Raw genomic sequence first — 20,279 nt, 5'->3', positions numbered from 1 at the left:
TTTACAATCAATCTCGGCCGGATCTGTGTGATCCGTGCTGGGGTTCTTTTTTTTTTTTTTTTTTAATTAAACAATGTAAAATCCCCAAAAAAATTGCGTGGGGTCCCCCCTCCTAAGCATAACCAGCCTCGGGCTCTTTGAGCCGATCCTGGTTGCAGAAATATGGGGGAAAAAATGACAGGGGTTCCCCCATATTTAAGCAACCAGCATCGGGCTCTGCGCCTGGTCCTGGTCCCAAAAATACGGGGGACAAAAAGAGTAGGGGTCCCCCGTATTTTTAAAACCCACCGGGCTCCACTAGCTGGACAGATAATGCCACAGCCGGGGGTCACTTTTATATAGTGCCCTGCGGCCGTGGCATCAAAAATCCAACTAGTCACCCCTGGCAGGGGTACCCTGGGGGAGTGGGGACCCCTTCAATCAAGGGGTCCCCCCCCCCCAGCCACCCAAGGGCCAGGGGTGAAGCCCGAGGCTGTCCCCCCCCATCCAATGGGCTGCGGATGGGAGGGCTGATAGCCTTTGTTGTAAAATAAAAGATATTGTTTTTAGTAGCAGTACTACAAGTCCCAGCAAGCCTCCCCCGCATGCTGGTACTTGGAGAACCACAAGTACCAGCATGCGGCGGAAAAACGGGCCCGCTGGTACCTGTAGTACTACCACTAAAAAAATACCCAAAAAAACACAAGACACACACACCGTGAAAGTATAATTTTATTACATACATACACACATACATACATACATACTTACCTTATGTTCTCACGCAGGTCGGTCCTCTTCTCCAGTAGAATCCAAGGGGTACCTGTTGAAAAAATTATACTCACGAGATCCAGGGGTCCAGGCTCCTCGGGAAATCCAGGGATAATCCACGTACTTGAATAAAACAAAAAAACGGTTGCCCGACCACGAACTGAAAGGTGACCCATGTTTGCACATGGGTCACCTTCCCACGAATGCCAGAAACCCACTTTGCCTTCTGGCTAAGTGGGTTTCTTCAGCCAATCAGGGAGTGCCACGTTGTAGCACTCTCCTGATCAGCTGTGTGCTCCTGTCTTCACTGACAGGCGGCACACGGCAGTGTTACAATGTAGCGCCTATGCGCTACATTGTAACCAATGATGGGAACTTTCTGCCCTGCGGTTGACCTAAAGTGACGTCACCGCTGAGCAGAAAGTTCCCATCATTGGTTACAATGGAGCGCATAGGCGCTACATTGTAACACTGCCGCGTGCTGCCTGTCAGTGAGGACAGGACCACACAGCTGATCAGGAGGGTGCCACAACGTGGCACTCCCTGATTGGCTGAAGAAACCCACTTAGCCAGAAGGCAAAGTGGGTTTCTGGCATTCGTGGGAAGGTGACCCATGTGCAAACATGGGTCACCTTTCAGTTCGTGGTCGGGCAACCGTTTTTTTGTTTTATTCAAGTACGTGGATTATCCCTGGATTTGCCGAGGAGCCTGGACCACTGGATCTGGTGAGTAGAATTTATTCAACAGGTACCCCTTGGATTCTACTGGAGAAGAGGACCGACCTGCGTGGGAACTTAAGGTAAGTATGTATGTATGTGTGTATGTATGTAATAAAATTATACTTTCACGGTGTGTGTGTCTTGTGTTTTTTTGGGTATTTTTTTAGTGGTAGTACTACAGGTACCAGCGGGCCCGTTTTTCCGCCGCATGCTGGTACTTGTGGTTCTCCAAGTACCAGCATGCGGGGGAGGCTTGCTGGGACTTGTAGTACTGCTACTAAAAACAATATCTTTTATTTTACAACAAAGGCTATCAGCCCTCCCATCCGCAGCCCATTGGATGGGGGGGGGACAGCCTCGGGCTTCACCCCTGGCCCTTGGGTGGCTGGGGGGGGGGACCCCTTGATTGAAGGGGTTCCCACTCCCCCAGGGTACCCCGGCCAGGGGTGACTAGTTGGATTTTTGATGCCACGGCCGCAGGGCACTATATAAAAGTGACCCCCGGCTGTGGCATTATCTGTCCAGCTAGTGGAGCCCGGTGCTGGTTTTAAAAATACGGGGGACCCCTACTCTTTTTGTCCCCCGTATTTTTGGGACCAGGACCAGGCGCAGAGCCCGATGCTGGTTGCTTAAATATGGGGGAACCCCTGTCATTTTTTTCACCATATTTCTGCAACCAGGATCGGCTCAAAGAGCCCGAGGCTGGTTATGCTTAGGAGGGGGGACCCTACGCAATTTTTTTTGTAAAAATAAGCACTTTCCCACCCCTTCCCACTGATATACATGCACGGATCTCATGGATCCGTGCATGCCTATCCAAACACGAATAAAAAAAAAAGTTCTGTTTTTTTTTAGCACTTTTTTACGAGTTGTAATTTTTCACGGCAGTGTTTGTTCTTTTTTTGCTTTGCACTTCTTAGTAAATGACCGAGATTCATACTTAAACAGCCGCGTTTTGACCGATGGTGTATTCATTCGTAATTTTTTACCTGAACTAGCAAAAAATTACGAATGCCCTCATCACTGCCGTGATTAGTGTTTAGTAAATGACCGAGATTAACCGAGATGACACTTTGAAGAAAAAACGGCATCTCGGTCAAAATCGGGAGCTTAGTAAATATACCCCTGTGTCGGCTGAATCGCAACTGCACATGCGTACACACTGCGTTACGCATGCTCCAGGCGAATTTAGTGAAGCATGCGCAGTATCACAAAAAGAATATATATATTGCTCATCTCGGAACATGAGCATTGCGTGCAACTGCAGAATAAGGACTAAGCAGTTTCAATAAGATAATATATCAATAGCAATTAGGAAGCCGTTAAGTGGGTACGTGAATCATTTGCTAACACTGGACCAGATTTAGAGATAGGAGTAAAGCAAAAACAGCGGGTAACTCTGCACCTGGGTCACATCATGCTGCACTGCAGGTGGGGCAATACTGTGGCAGGGCATGCTGGGATGTGCAGTTTTACAGCAGCTGGAAGGCCGCTTACTGGATTCAGATCATAATTTAAAGGCGCTGGGTCCTGCCATGGGCAGTAGTTTTGCTCCCATATTGGTTCATTTATATAAGGTTTACGTATTTTAAGCAAAAATACATCTGGAAAGGCCTAACTGGAGCAAACCAACTACTTTAAGGCAGAGAACTATGGGGTAGATGTATTAACCTGGAGAAGGCATAAGGAAGTGATAAACCAGTGATAAAGCGGTGCTAAGTGCAAGGTGATAATGCACCAGCCAATCAGCTCCTAACTGTTAATTTACATTTGGGAGCTGATTGGCTGGTGTGTTTATCACCTTGCATTTATCACTGGTTTATCATTTCCTTATGCCTTCTCCAGGTTAATACATCTACCCCGTTGTTGTTTTTTGCGTATCCTCTACATGTTTCCTTAACACCAACGATAACAACTGTAAATTCCCCAGAACGCTTCACGCTACTCACATTAACTTTATAAATATCACCCTGGCTGTGGTCAATGCATCAATTGTTACAGATACTTACTACAGAAAAAAATAATCAGTAATGACTGTATTACCGCGGTGACTGATCTGCACTATGGAAGAGAAACTTCGCTAACGGCCAGCTGATGAGAGCGTGACTACAATGCATGACTGACACAGAGGTTTCTGAGCAAGTTCTTCTGCAGTCATTTAGGGATAAAGGCTAACCGCATGAAATATTGCAAAATGCTTATAGGGAAGTGTTACAAATTGAGAGAAAGATACTCCGCTGCCTTCCTATACTTAATAAAATACAGAATGACCCGAAGGACTCCGCGGCTTTCATTTAAAAATATAATTCACATTCATAAAAGGTGAAAGCTATTATTAAAAAAAAAGAATTAAATCCTGAAATTTTAGACACTTTTTTTTATTTTTAAGTTAAGGAGTGCTGCTAGATTATCTAGCCAATCGCTGCATCTGGGACAATGGTAGCCTCACTCAAAGCGCTACAATTAGTTAGGGCCACACATATAACGGGATGTATTAAAAATGCCAGCAGTTCGCTTAGAACATTATATGGCAATGGAGGACCTTATTTCAACATTAGAAAGGAGAAACAAATTTTTTATAGCTACATGGAACCCTTAGATGACATATAAAGAATCCGACCACTATAAGTCTTCTCACTAGGATCTACTGAATTTTCTCTAATTTGTTGGGTGTTCCCACTCCGGCCCTGGGGGACGGGAGGAGCGAACCTCTTTCTTTCTCTCTTTCTCCTTTCTCTCAGTTATCTCTTTTCTTTTCTTTTTTTTTCTCTCACTTCTGAGGTTTTCCTTTTTTTTTTTTCTCTCTCTTCTGTGGATATTTCATATTTTATACAGACTCTGATTAACATTACTCGAATTCTTAGGCTTTTAATGTGTGATGTGTTCTATATGATAATGCATGACATTTATAGAGAACTAATTTTATATTTGTTTTATATTGTACATGCCTTGCAGATTTATTTTATACCTACAGCCTGATATATAGGATCTTTGTATTCTGATAAAAAAAAAGTCAATAAAAATCAATTTGCAAAAAAAAAAAATGCCGGCAGTTGGGATCCTGGCGTTCAGGAGACAGACACCAGAATCCCGACATTTTACCGGCGGTCAAAATACGCCCCCCTCCCCTCCCCACAATTCCCACTTGGTAGGTAGGTCCATGCCACCCAGAGCCGGCAATAACCAATATGATGCCCTAGGCAAGATTTTGGATGGTGCCCCCTAGCACCGCCGCTAGTTCTGCAGGAGATGCCTGGCATGAGTCAGCTGGCAGCTCTGCTAATGTCAGGCGCCTTTTGTTTATAAAAATGCATCTTATTTGCATTACTATGTGGCTAGGATGCACAAGCAGCTTCTGCTGATTAAACTGATATGCAGCATGCCTATATTCTGTGTGTGACTGCGTCTGTATCTGCATATGAAATGCTACATTACAGTGATTTCCAGGACTACACTGCAACGTAGCATTTTGTATGCAGATACAGCCGCAGTCACACACAGAATATAGGCATGCCCGCATATCATTTTAAATCAGCAGAAGCTGCTGGTGCCCCTAAGCATACCAAATGCCCTAGGCAATTGCCTAGTTTGCCTATGCCTAAGGCCGGCTCTGATGCCACCATACCAAGTGGTAACAGAACCTTGCGGTTTCATTCAACACAGAAGCCAGGACTTGTGTTACATGTTGCTAGGGGGAAGTTTAAGATGAATTCTTTTATAAAATGTCAGACGAGCTACATGTTCTCGATGACCGTTCGCAGCAGAATACGCAGGTTGCACTACTTGTATCTTAACCCTTTATGACCCATTGCATGTTTCCAGTGTATCCCAGTGAGGACACTGATAAAGTAGACGAATGAAGCCCTAAATAATATATTTAATTGTTTAATAATTCTGTATTACACTTATTAATTATTACATTATTATGTAATTATTAAATGATAATTAAGATTTTTTTTTTTCTAACAGTGGCCATTTAAATAGGGCCATAAAGGGTTAAATGGGAGAGTATTAGAGCATCGTTGAAATAAGGTCAAAAACGTCGGCTAGGCAGTATGTCGCAATACAGTCAAATATTTTTAACGTACACTTTTAATATAGGATATTTAAGAGCCAGAGAGTTCCCGTGAAGAACTTGTTGCATCTTTTATACTGTATTTGTGTGTATGGTACTAAACATTACACATCAGTGTTGTTACACTGAATATCCTAGAAAAGTAATTTCTCTTGGCAGAGGTAAATATTAGACCTTTCTACCCCCCAACAGTTCTGTATTGATCATTATAGATTATGGAATTTATATTTAAATTACATTGGGTTTTATTATATATTTTTGTGATCTTCAGAATAAAGAAAAAGGTCAAATTTTTCAAACATTTTGGAACTTCTTTCTTCTTGTGCTCCCGGGAACTGGTGGTCGTCTCTCACCTAAATCATCTTTTCATTGAGGTTTAAACAGATATACGTTACATACACTATCCCAGGGTTCGGCGGTGGTTTGGGTGCCAAGCGATCAACGTTACAAGCCACTTCGGTGTCCATTGCAACTCATACAAACATTTACAAAAGTAACAGATGAGTAATAAACTGGTCAGCGGTGGCTTCCATGTCCTTCTAAGCTAGTTTGCTTAGGTTAAGTCAGTAATTTGCAGACTCAAGAATTGTATACCGTTATTATACGGTGACCTGGCATACCGTGGAAGGGATCCCTCACTAGAGGTCCGGGGTGACAGGTATACAGGTGGCACTTTGGCCTTGCGGTTTGGAGATGGTATCGGAGATGGAAGAGTGTAGCAAACAGAATAAGAGAGGAACGGACCATTGAGCGACACTAGTGCCAAGAGTTTCCTGTCCTGTACTAGTCTATAGCCCATTGGTTTCCAGTCCTCAAAATATCAACGGATGTCCTTGCTCGATCACCGCTGGATTAATTAGTAACCAATCAGCTTTGAGATAGCATTTATCAAGTACATATTCTATAAAAATGATAGGTAGTGGCTGGTTGGTTGGTAATGGGAAACTTCTCCACCGGACCACTGCTCCAACTCTTTTCACTGCTTGATAAATCTCACCCTATATTTAGATCCTTTATTGGCTCCAAATCAGGCGAGTTAAATTTTCTTTGTTTTATATGGAATGCGCAGCATGTAGTTATGCATTCAGGAGATCGCTGGTCACAATACCAACCCCAACATACCGCCCACCCACAATCCCGTCAATCGGCATGCCAACTAGCAGGGACTATTCCCACTGACGGGTGTACACGACACCCATAGTGTGGGAACAGAACCTGTGGCGAGCATAGCTTCGTTGCGCTCGTCCATCCCCCTCCCCGCCGGCTTTCTGAGGACAGAAACCTGGCGTCGGGATGCTGACTGCCAGAATCCCGGCCGCCGGTAAGACATACCCAACACGAATGTGCTGTTATTTCCTCATATGTAAGTTACGTGACGTAAAACGGCCACAGGAGTTTCGGCTTAGAGTATACTTGTGACTAATCTGCGTAAGTGCACGACAAATGACTTCCTGATTTACACGCAGCGATTTCTCATTTGGTGGCGATATAAGAGAACGTCAAATCAATAGACGGTCCAGTAACAAAGTGCCATCTTCCTGCAAATCTCCCTCAATTTATACACACAGCCTATTCTCTGCTCCATTAGCAAAGGATATTTTGTAATTTAAAACCACTCTGACAGGATACACTTTCAGAACGATGCTTTTAGGAGAAAAAAAAACCACACACGCACACACACGTTTCTCCGAAAGCTTTCAAATCTCTATAGTGGATCAGAGTTTTTTGTTTTTGCTTTTTGTTTTTTAACTTCAATTTCCACCGTCTCCCAGTTTGAACGCCGCGATTTAGGGCTGAATTCAATGAGGCCCAAAAACACATTTACCGTGAATCGCACCCATTCAACTGTCCGTGAAAACTGATTTCCAGTAATTTTGGCGCAAATTTCAATTCCAACACCTCTGAGCAGGTGATGAACTTGGTAAAAATCCCTATTTTAAGTTAAAAATGTGGGATTTGGTTCAGAACCCCTGGGACATCCCCTGAAATTACTAATTAGCACTTTGAAGGTTTTAATCATGTTTAATAGGCCAATAACGACGGGATAACGGTCATTAGGCCGACACAGCTTAGGTCGACAGTCATTAGGCCGACCACTGGAGCTTGAAATGCATTAGGTTGACATGGCCAATAGGTCGACATGTACTAGGTCAACAGTTCAAAAGGTCGACGTGAGTTTAAAAAAAAAATTGGGGGGGGGGCTTTTTCCATACTTGCCGATCCACGTGGACTACGATTGGAATGGTAACCTGTGCCGAGCGCAGCAGTAACGGAGCGAGGCACCTTACCCGAAGCATGGCGAGGGGACACGGTGCATTAATTGGGGTTCCCCGTCACTTTACGAAGAAAACGACACCAAAAACAGTCCATAAAGTCATGTCAACCTTCAGTTGTCGACGCAAGTTGGGTCGACCCAACGACATGTCATTTTTGGGGTGATAAAGTTAAAATTGGATGGATATTGGGGTACAAAGTAAGGGACAGGTATATTGATGTGCTTTGTGAGTGGGACAAGTGTTTTTAGACTTGCAGGGGGGAGGGGGGGAGGGGGAATTGGTACGTTTCCACTTTTTACATAAAAATGCATATAAACAGCCATTTGACCCAATTAAAGTGCCAGAAACACTTCTATACCGTTATCCGATGTTAGTTTAGGGGTACAGGCAAATCTACCCATTTTTTTACTGCCGGCAACAATTTTTTGCGGTAATCCAGTTTTCGCGAATTTGCAATTGAAAAGCCAGTTTTTGCCGTAAAAAGGCAGCGAAAATGGCAATCACGGTAAATTACTGCAATTTTGCGTCTAACTGAATTCGGCCCTTGGGCTGCGTAATATGCTAATTAGCTTGGACAGTATGCTAATTCCAGCACAGATCACGCGCATTGTATATGTACGGTTTGTTATACTCTTACAATTAGGTCCCTCCTTTCTAAACTGCATTTGTTGACTCGGTACGTCGGCTGTTTTATATTTGTACATTTTTCCTACATTAATACGAGATCATGGGGCGTATGTATCAAAGCTTGGCGACAGATAAATGGGGTGTGCTATAGTACATCTATAGTTATTAGGTCTATAGACATTAGGTCGGCCCCATATGGTCGACATACACGGTCAACAATGACAAAAAGCTGACACTTAAAAAAGGTTGACGGTCAAAAGGGTTAGTGGGACCACAATTTGTAGAAATGCGTTTGCTCGCTACTTTTTTGTAATTGATAAACCGGCCATTGCTTTTACGCATCAGAATCGTGCCGGATAGAACAGGTAATGCCGGTATATCGTCGCTACATAGCATGCCTCCACCTACAGATGTGTTCCGCTACATCTTTTCTGCGTATTGCAGCGCTCTGTAGCGGAACCGCGATAACCGCGATGGCGGGAGATGTGATCTGCGATGAGTACACAACATAAGAGGACACATCTGTATATGGGGGGTAATTCGGACCTTATCTGTGCCGTGCGTTTTTGCACAGCGGGCGATCAGGTCATAAGTGCGCATGCATATGCACTGCAATGCACATGCGCGTCAGACAACAACGGGCATTGCCGGTCAGTGATGGGATGGTGCGAAAATTCCAATCGCACTGGCGTTCGCAAAGTGATTGACAGGAAGAAGGTATTTGCGGGTGGTAACTGCCCGTTTACAAGGAGTGTCCAGAAAAACGCAGGCGTGTCCAAGCGTTTTCAGGGAGGGTGTCTGACATCGGCTCCGGCCCCGATCAGCCTGTTCTCATAGCACTGTAGGAGTAAGTCCTGGGCTGCGCACAGTGGATTTTTGCAGCTTGGCATACACATGGGATCACACACTTGCACGGCGAATTTACACTCCCCCTGGGGGCGGCGACTATCTGAACGCAGGACAGCAAAGTTAGCAGCCCAGCAATCAGATCTGAATCATCCCCTCGGTTTGTTTGAAATATTTGTAACATAATTGCACTAGGCTCTGCATCTGCTACTTAGAACTACACCCTGTATACAATCCAGTATATTTCATCAAAAATATAAAATAAGGTTTTAAAAAGGTGATAAATATCCAACAAAAACAAGACTATGGGACATTGTGTTCTCCAGCGTCCTTTGCCGGTCCCACCCCTAAAAGCATGACATCAAACCTAGAGGGCAAGGCCAACACCAACAAAAAACCCAAACGCTTATAACGATCCTCTGAAACATGGAAATAGCTAGAATGACATTGCAACAATTTATCAGTAAATATTTAGCAAAAGGCGATGTCCCTTCTATATAGGAGCGCGTTTTCCCTTCGTTTTTTAAAGCAGAGGTTCTCAAACTTGGTCCTTGTGGGCCCACACAGTGCATGTTTTGCAGGTAACCCAGCAGGTGCACAGGTGTTTTAATTACTCACTGACACATTTTAAAAAGGTCCACAGGTGGAGCTAATTATTTCACTTGCGATTCTGTGAGGAGACCTGCAAAACATGCACTGTGTGGGCCCCCGAAGACAGAGTTTGAGAACCTCTGGTTTAAAGTATCGCCAGAAATCCAAGACGTATCAATAAATTTACAGACATTCCCAGTGGTGTACGCATCTACGGCGTGTCGCGTCTCAGACACGGAAGGTGCTGCCATTCAAACAGGAGAGTTTTCAATTCGATGAAACCCAATTACTTTTTCCCCCGTCCCTGCACATATTTACTGGTAGAATTAAATAACCAACAGCGAAACGAAATAAGATAATTCTTCGTCAGCACAGATGTAATTAGGACAAGAGGAGCTGAACCCAGAGACCCGAGAAATTCTATTGAAGAGCCGGAGAAATAACACAATCATTATTGAAGTGAAGAGACATCTTAATGCACACGCAGCACAATCTCAGCAATGAAGCGTGCACATCGGCCTTTTCCAAGTGTATTGATTTCCACACAGCAATTCAATTAGTTACTTATTGAAAAACATCCTTAACACTTTTTTGCGCTGCAGAGATGCGCCGTGACGTACGCTCGCTTCTAATACATTACGGAGGTCATTCCGAGTTGTTCACTCGTTGCCAATTTTCACAACGGAGCGATTAATGCGAAAATGCGCATGCGCATGGTACGCAGTGCGCATGCGCTAAGTATTTTAGCTCAAAACTTAGTAGATTTACTCACGGCAGAACGAAGAATTTTCATCGTTGAAGTGATCGGAGTGTGATTGACAGGAAGTGGGTGTTTCTGGGCGGTAACTGACCGTTTTCAGGGAGTGTGCGGAAAAACGGAGGCGTGCCAGGAAATATGCCCCTCCTACCAGACTCAGTCTAGAAACTGTGCCCGAGGAGACAACATACTTCGAGAGAAGGAATTACACAGATAGTGGCGAGATTCATACCAGCTCACACATACAAGGCACATCCGGCCAACATGCCGGAAAACTCAGCAACAGCTGAAACAGTACTGAAACAGTAAAGAACGCAGAACTTACCTAGGAACCAGGCAGTACTGAACCAAATAACCACTGCAGGATAAAGCAGCGCTGGGCGGGCGCCCAGCATTCTCTACGGACTACGAGAAAAAGATTTACCAGTAGGTAAATAAAATCCTATTTTCTCTTACGTCCTAGAGGATGCTGGGGTCCATATTAGTACCATGGGGATGTACCAAAGCTCCCAGAACAGGAGGGAGACCATGCAGGCTCCTGCAGAACTGCTTGACCAAACTTGAGGTCATCAGAGGCCAAAGTATCAAACTTGTAAAACTTAGCAAACGTGTTCGAACCAGACCAAGTAGCTGCTCGGCAAAGCTGTACAGCCGAGACACCCCGGGCAGCCGCCCAGGAAGAACCCACCTTACGAGTAGAGTGGGCCTTAACAGATTTTGGACACGGCAATCCTGCCGTAGAATATGCATGCTGGATAGTGAACCTGATCCAGCAGGAAATCGACTGCTTAGAGGCAGGACACCCAATTTTCTTGGGATCATAGAGGACAAACAGAGAGTCAGATTTTCTGTGACGTGCCGTCCTCTTCACATAAATCTTCAAAGCCCTCACAACATCCAAGGCCTTTGAAGCAATTGAGGAGACAGTAGCCACTGGCACCACAATAGGTTGGTTGATATGAAAAGCCGACACAACCGTAGGAAGGAACTGTTGACGAGTCCGGAGTTCCGCCCTATCTTCATGGAAGACCAGATGGGGGCTTTGTTCTGTAAAAGTCCCTAATTCCGACACACGTCGAGCAGAAGCCAAGGCCAACAAAGTTACCGCCTCACACGTGAGAAACTTGATTTCAGCCTCCTGTAGAGGCTCAAACCAATCCGATTGCAGGAACTGTAACACCACATCAAGATCCCAGGGTGCCGTTGGCGACACAAAGGGAGGCTGGATGTGCAGAACCCTTTTCAAAAAGGTCTGAACCTCAGGGAGGACAGCCAATTGTTTCTGGAAAAAATGGACAAAGCTGAGATCTGGACCTTGATGGAGCCCAATCTCAGGCCCATATCCACACTTGCTTGCAGGAAAAGGAGAAACCGTCCAAGTTGAAACTTCACCACAGGAAATTTCTTGGATTCACACCAAGATACATATTTTTTTCAAATTCGATGGTAATGTTTAGACGTTACCCCCTTCCTAGCCTGTATCAGGGTAGGAATAACCTCGCTTAGAATACCCTTCCGAGCTAAGATCTGGCGCTCAACCGCCATGCCGTCAAACGTAGCCGCGGTAAGCCTTGATAAGCGAATGGCCCCTGCAGTAGATGATCCTCTCAAAGAGGTAGGGGCCTTGGATCTTCCAGCAGTAGATCCAGCAGATCCGCGTACCAAGCCCTCCTTGGCCAGTCTGGAGCAATGAGGATTGCCAGAACTTTTGTTCTTTTTAGAAGTTGTAGAACTCTTGGAATTAGAGGAAGTGGAGGGAATACATACACCGACGTGAACACCCACGGCGTTACTAGTGCGTCCACCGCCACTGCCTGTGGGTCTCTCGACCTGGACCAGTACCTCCGCAACTTCTTGTTGAGGCGGGAGGCCATCATGTCTATGTGAGGATCCCCCCAACAACTGGTTACCTCCTCGATCACCTCCAGGTGGAGGCCCCACTCTCCTGGATGGAGATGGTGTCTGCTGAGGAAGTCCGCTTCCCAGTTGTCTACTTCCGGAATGAAGATAGCTGACATCGCTACAGCGTGCCTTTCTGCCCAGAGGAGGATTTTGTCACCTCCGACATTGCAGCCCTGCTCTTCATTCCGCCTTGTCGGTTTATGTAGGCCACTGTGGTTACGTTGTCCGACTGCACCTGAACAGCCCAATCCTGTAGAAAGTGTGCTGCTTGAAGAAGGCCGTTGTATACGGCTCTTAGCTCCAGGATGTTTATCGGAAGAAGGGACTCCTGACTCGACCACCTTCCTTGGAAGGTTTCCCCTTGAGCGACTGCTCCCCAACCTCTTAGACTTGCATCCGTGGTTAGAAGGATCCAGTCCTGAACTCCGAACCTTCGGCCTTCCAGAAGGTGTGGTAGTTGTAGCCACTAGAGGAGCGAAATCCTGGCTTTCGGAGACAGACGTATCCTCTGGTGCATGTGTAGGCGAGATCCCGACCACTGGTCCAAGAGATCCAGTTGAAAGGAGCGAGCATGAAACCTTCCGTACTGCAGAGCCTCGTAGGAGGCAACCATCTTCCCCAGAAGGCGGATGCACTGATAAACCGACACCCTGACCGGCTTCAAGACATCCCAACCCATGGTTTGAATCACCAACGCTTTCTCCACCGGTAGAAACACCCTCTGCACCTCCGTGTCAAGGATCATCCCCAGGAAAGACAGCCTCCTTGTCGGCTCCAGATGAGACTTTGGAAGGTTCAGAATCCAACCGTGCTCCTTGAGCAGATGCGTAGTGAGAGCAATGGATCTTAACAACTTCTCCTTGGACGATGCCTTGATCAGCAGATCGTCCAGATACGGAATTATGTTCACCCCCTGCTTGCGGAGGAGAACCATCATCTCTGCCATCACCTTGGTGAAGACCCTCGGTGCTGTGGAGACACCGAATGGCAGTGCCTGAAACTGAGCGTGATCATCTGATAGTGCAAACCTGAGATAAGCCTGATGCGGCGACCAAATGGGAATGTGGAGGTACGCATCCTTGATGTCCAGGGACACCAGGAACTCCCCCTCCGTCAGTCCTGAGACAACTGCCCTCAGAGACTCCATCTTGAATTTGAAGTCCCTGAGATAAGGGTTCAAAGATTTCAAGTTCAGAATTGGCCTTACTGAACCATCCAGCTTTGGAACCACAAAAAGGTTCGAATAGTAACCTTTGGTCAACTGATGAGGTGGAACTGGAACAATGACCTCGAACACTATCAATTTTTGGATAGCGTCCAGTAGAATTGCTCTGTCTGCCGGCTAAGCCGGCAAGCCTGATTTGAAGAATCTGTGTGGTGGGAGAGTTTGAAACTCCAGCCTGTACCCCAGGGTCACAATATCCTGTATCCAGGGGTCCAGGCCAGTCGACACCCAGACGTGGCAGAAATGCCGGAGTCTTGCTCCCACCTGACCTTCCTCCAGGCTTAGCGGTCCACCGTCATGCTGAGGACTTTGAGGTACCAGAAGCAGGCTTCTGGTCCTGGGAACCTGCGGGAGCAAGCTTTTTGGATTTGGCACGACCACCTCTAAAGAAGGTGTGAGAGGGCTTGTTCTTTCTAGGCCTAGTGGGCCAAAAGGACTGTGACGTGTTGGGAGTAAAAGGCTTCTTCGTAGCCAGTGCAGCTGAGGGGAGAAAAGAAGACTTACCCGCTGTAGCCGTGGCAATCCACGCATCTAGCGCCTCCCCAAACAGAGCCTGACCTGTATAGGGTAGGCTCTCCACACTTTTCCCAGATTCCCGCGTCCGCAGACCATTGGTGCAGCCAGATACCCCTGCGAGCCGAGACAGACATGGAGGAGATCCCCGCAGTCATGGAACCCAGATCCTTCATGGTTTCTACCAGGAACCCTGCAGAATCCTGTATGTTACGTAAAACTAAATCAACGTCACCTTTATCCATCGTAGTCAAGTCCTCCTGCAGAGTGATTGACCACTTTGCTATAGCTTATGAAATCCATGCACAGGCAATAGTAGGCCGCAGTATAGCCCCTGAAGCCATGTATATGGTAGCATCCACTTTGCGATCTTCCGGGTCTTTCAACGCGATAGATCCAGGGACTGGTCAGACCACCTGTTTTCACAGCCTAGAGACAGAGGCGTCAACTATAGGCAGAGACTCCTATTTTTTTCTATCATCTTCCGGGAAGGGAAAAGCAACCAGAACCCTTTTAGGGATCTGGAATTTTTTCTCTGGGTTTTCCCAGGCTTTTTCAAATATAGCATTTAGGCCCTCATTCCGAGTTGATCGCTCGCTAGCTGCTTTTAGCAGCAATGCAAACGCTAAGCCGCGCCGCCCTCTGGGAGTGTATTTTAGCTTAGCAGAAGTGCAACCGAAAGGTTCGCAGAACTGCTCCAAAATATTTTCATGCAGTTTCTGAGCAGCTCCAGACCTACTCCTACCTTGCGATCACTTCAGACTATTTAGTTCCTGTTTTGACTTCACAAACACGCCCTGCGTTCGGCCAGCCACTCAATCCTTTCCCCGGGCACGCCTGCGTTTTCATCCGACACGCCTGCGTTTTTTAACACACTCCCGGAAAACGGTCAGTTACCTCCCAGAAATGCCACATTCATTTCAATCACTCACCGATCAGCGGAGCGACTGAAAAGAGTCGCTGGACCTTGTGTGAAACTGCATAGTTTTTTGTGAAAGTACGTCGCGCGTGCGCACTGCGGGCCATACGCATGCGCAGAAATGCCGAATTTTAGCCTGATCACTGCGCTGCGAACAACGGCAGCTAGCGATTAACTCGGAATGACCCCCTTAATTCCTTAGATGCCGGGAAGGTGAGAGGGGCCTTCTTACTGTCTGTGAAAAAGGCCTCCTCAACCTGCTTAGGAGGCGTGTCAGAAATATGTAACACATCCCGCATGGCCTCAATCATCAACTGCACCCCCTTAGCAAGTGATGCCGACCCCCTCGACACATCCCCATCACCGTCTGCTGTGTCAGAATCGGTATCCGTGTCATCCTGCATAATCTGGAAGAGCACGTTTGTGAGAATGTACCGCAGGGGGCCCCGAGGGAGCAGTATCGGACCATACTGCCATAGAGGACTGCAATACCTGAGTAGCATGCTCAGTCCTTGCAACCCTTTCAGAAATCTGAGAAATAGTCCCCCTAAGAGAGGCTAACCACTCCGGTTCCCTAGCCGGGATCTGCGCTACAACAGTGCAATCCTGATTACATGGGATGGGATCTTCCTGAGAAGATAAATCCTCTGCAGCATATGAGACAGAGGATACAGGGCAGACCGAGTTTCCCCCAAGAATGGCAGAGACACAGAGATTGGAGCCAACCCACACACAGCGCTATACAGGTATAGGGAGACCCTTAACCAGCGCTGACTGTGTCCCTTAATAGGTGATACAGCCTATACACAGCCTCCCCCCCTTCTGCAACCCCCTGGCACTGTGCAGATAGCTAGAGTTGCTCTGGAGGGACTGATCTTCCACTGGCAGCATGTCTGCATGCAGGAAAATGGCGCTGAACGCTGCTGGGTCCGCTCTGAGAAGAAGCTCCGCCCCCTTAATGGTGCTGTCTTCCCGGTCTCCCTAGATTATACTGGCCTGAGGATTTTGTGCTGGTTGAGATCCGCAGACCCCGACAGGCTTTCTGGTCAGTGTAGGGTCAAGGCGCCGGCTCAGGGCGCCCCTCACAGTGCCGCACCTAAGTACCGCTGAGCTCCCCGGAGCGCAGTTAGTACTGCGCTCCTACCCTGTAGCCGCCATCCTCACATCGGCTCCCTGCTTGTTAGGGAGCCGATGACTCACTCACCACAATTCAGCTCTTTAAGGGGGTGGCGGCATGTTGCTGGGGTGAGCGTTCCCCTGCGGCGGGGAGCGATATATCCCCTCTGGAGCTCAGTGTCCAGTCAGCGGATATAGTGGCTCAGACCCCGCAGGGTGGACACTGCTCCTCCCCTCAGTCCCTCGATGCAGGCAGACTGTTGCCAGCAGCCTCCCTGTAAAAAAACAAACTCTAAAATAAACTTTTCTAAAGAAGCTCTGTAGAGCTCCCCTAGCTGTGACCGGCTCCTCCGGGCACATTTTCTAAACTGAGTCTGGTAGGAGGGGCATAGAGGGAGGAGCCAGCCCACACTGTTAAACTCTTAAAGTGCCAATGGCTCCTGATGGACCCATCTATACCCCATGGTACTAATATGGACCCCAGCATCCTCTAGGACGTAAAAGAAATGGAGGCGTTAAATGCTTTAATTAGAATAATTTGCACACACAGCACAATGTGCGTATTGCTGGAACAGGGAAAGGTAACTTATCAGCTGAAGAGACAGCACAACAAGTGTAAATGGAGATTATCTGAAGACTAGTGTTGAAGACGTCACAGGGCAAAGTTCATTTTCCCATTTCAAAGTTCCATTGATTTCTCTTTAAGACTATTACTGATTAAACCGCAGCTTTACGACACTTAATATGTAACGACGCAATTTATGTCCTCTATTCTCGCTCATAATCAACACAAAGTATTCTACGCTCACCATGTGTAGCGTGGCCACGATCCAGCAGAGTCCGATTAGTGACATAGCTAATTAGACGCACACGGAGACAAAGTCACACATTACTACAACGTCTTACAGCCCCACGACACTCACCCACTGTACACAGATTCGACACGGCCGGTTTGCCGGCTGACCCATCGTTAAGTATTTCATGAATGCAGGAACAGCCAAAACAACGGCTGGCGTAATGGCGTGTAGGCAACCTGGCCACTTTTAGCTCCGCTACCCACCAGGAAAGGGGTATTGGCTTTTTAGTACTAGTAATAAAATGTCAAACAGAAACTCTTGATAAGCGTTTGTTACCAGAGCTGGGCGCTCACTGTAGGCGTCATCAGTATATTATCCTGTTATACATACAAACAATAGGAAGGGCGACGCTAAGGGCGAGCTTCAATTGTTTTATCATGCCCAATCTCCCGTCTAAAGCGACGGAAGATTAGGGGGCAATATTCAATTGTTTTTGTTAGCGCATAAATTGCGGCTAAACTAAATGGGCGCAACGCAAAAAGTGCCCTTTGGGTGCCCAAATGGGTCCCTTTTTGCACATTTCAGTTTACCACGCCCAAGGGAGGGCGAACTGAAATGCAAGCGCTGGCAGCTGCTGGGGATAAATGAATGTCGCCCTAAAAATGTTAGGGGATAAATATATATATATATATATATATATATATATATATATATATACATACATACACTGTGCAGAGATAAGGTATGCGCAGAAGAGCTGACAGTCTACATTGAGGCCGCAGGGACATTGTGATAACACAACCGCTGTCACTGCACATTATGTCTGCTAATTACAATGATGTCCAGACGCAGTTACTGCACATCACTGTCTATACAGACAAGTAAGTAACGCCGGTGGGTGCGAGTTCTAAACGTAATGGGGTAAAGTGTGGAACGGAGCATTTACCAAACTCCACAGAAACTATTTGCTTTCTGCTCACTGCAGTTTTTGGGTCTACAAATCCTACGTACAGGGGAACACAATAAACGCGTTATTGGAAGATTAACAACGGAATAAACACAAATTATCTTCTACACCCATAATACTGGCTATCACCCCTTTTATTCAGCTCCACTAACACACACCCTCCTCGCCCCGTCTGCGGCAGGATCACACACCCTCCTCGCCCCATCTGCGGCAGGATCACATACCCTCCTCGCCCCATCTGCGGCAGGATCACACACCCTCCTCGCCCCATCTGCGGCAGGATCACACACCCTCCTCGCCCCATCTCCGGCAGAATCACACACCCTCCTCACCCCACCTGCGGCAGGATCACACACCCTCCTCACCCCACCTGCGGCAGGATCACACACCCTCCTCGCCCCACCTGCGGCAGGATCACACACCCTCCTCGCCCCATCTGCGGCAGGATCACACACCCTCCTCGCCCCACCTGCGGCAGGATCACACACCCTCCTCGCCCCACCTGCGGCAGGATCACACACCCTCCTCGCCCCACCTGCGGCAGGATCACATACCCTCCTCGCCCCATCTGCGGCAGGATCACACACCCTCCTTGCCCCATCTCCGGCAGGATCACACACCGCCTCCTCGCCCCATCTCCGGCAGGATCACTCCATGATTTTACCATGTGCTGCATTATACTCTGTTTATCCCATTCCCTGAACATATGATACTACCTTACAGTAAGTACTCCCCCCAGCTTCCCCCCCACTGCCTGTTCCTTCCTCTCAGTGGGTCTCACAGTGGCAGCAAAAGTGATCTCCGGTTGCTTTTCAGCTGTGGAACTACAAGTTGCAGCATGTTGCAGCATGCTCCAGCTGCTGAGCCTCACACTGTCCCTGCACCTCCTGGGTCTCTCTCCTGCAGATGTGAGGCTGCACACCTGGCAATAAGTGTCTCATACTATGCATCTCCTACTGGCAGGGCACGCTGGGACTTGTAGTTCTACAGAGGCTGGTGAGTTGCCTCCCTCTGCCTGCACCAGTATTAATTCAATGCAAGACCCAAACCCCAAGCCTGCAATCCCTACAGCCGCAGATACTCACCCCTCTCCTGCAGCCATGTCACCAGAGTGTGTGAGAGAAGGGAACTTCACAGAATCACATGACCTGTAATCAGCTGACTGTGCGGGGAGAGGGGGCGGGGCCAAAACTCCCAGTTCTCTAACTGCTGCACTCTGCCAGGTCTGCTGCAACTGCATACTGTATCTGATGTGGACAGCTCAGCCCAGTACTAAATACATCTATCTATCTATCTATCTATCTATCTATCTATATATACTGCTGCACTCTGCCAGGTCTGCTGCAGCTGCATACTGTATCTGATGTGGACAGCTCAGCCCAGTACTAAATACATCTATCTATCTATCTATCTATCTATCTATATATACTGCTGCACTCTGCCAGGTCTGCTGCAACTGCATACTGTATCTGATGTGGACAGCTCAGCCCAGTACTAAATACATATATCTATCTATCTATCTATCTATCTATCTATCTATCTATCTTTCTCTAACGTCCTAGTGGATGCTGGGGACTCCGTCAGGACCATGGGGAATAGCGGCTCCGCAGGAGACAGGGCACAAAAGCAAGCTTTTAGGATCACATGGTGTGTACTGGCTCCTCCCCCTATGACCCTCCTCCAAGCCTCAGTTAGGTTTTTGTGCCCGTCCGAGCAGGGTGCAATCTAGGTGGCTCTCCTAAAGAGCTGCTTAGAAAAAGTTTTTAGGTTTATTATTTTCAGTGAGTCCTGCTGGCAACAGGCTCACTGCATCGAGGGACTTAGGGGAGAGATTTTCAACTCACCTGCGTGCAGGATGGATTGGAGTCTTAGGCTACTGGACATAGCTTCAGAGGGAGTCGGAACACAGGTCACCCTGGGGTTCGTCCCGGAGCCGCGCCGCCGATCCCCCTTACAGATGCTGAAGATCGAGGGTCCGGAAACAGGCGGCAGAAGGCTCTTCAGCCTTCATGAAGGTAGCGCACAGCACTGCAGCTGTGCGCCATTGTTGCTACACACTTCACACTGAACGGTCACGGAGGGTGCAGGGCGCTGCTGGGGGCGCCCTGGGCAGCAATATTTAATACCTTTGATGGCAAAGAATACATCACATATAGCCATTGAGGCTATATGTATGTATTTAACCCAGGCCAGATATCT

General features: G+C 47.4%; 1 protein-coding gene across 1 annotated transcript in view; it reads right to left on the bottom strand.

Annotated features, from left to right (window-relative positions):
* Positions 1-19,261, bottom strand: part of PEPD (peptidase D) — a 331,359-nt gene extending 312,098 nt beyond the window's left edge. Inside the window, exon 1 of the mRNA XM_063945985.1 lies at positions 19,166-19,261. Coding sequence (XP_063802055.1) covers positions 19,166-19,182 — 17 coding nt within the window. The 5' untranslated portion in view covers positions 19,183-19,261. The remainder of the gene's footprint in view (positions 1-19,165) is intronic.
* Positions 19,262-20,279: the final 1,018 nt, after the last annotated feature.

Source organism: Pseudophryne corroboree, chromosome 11 (genome assembly GCF_028390025.1).
Source record: "Pseudophryne corroboree isolate aPseCor3 chromosome 11, aPseCor3.hap2, whole genome shotgun sequence".
Taxonomy (NCBI): domain Eukaryota; kingdom Metazoa; phylum Chordata; class Amphibia; order Anura; family Myobatrachidae; genus Pseudophryne; species Pseudophryne corroboree.
This window is presented reverse-complemented; position numbering and strand designations above follow the sequence as displayed.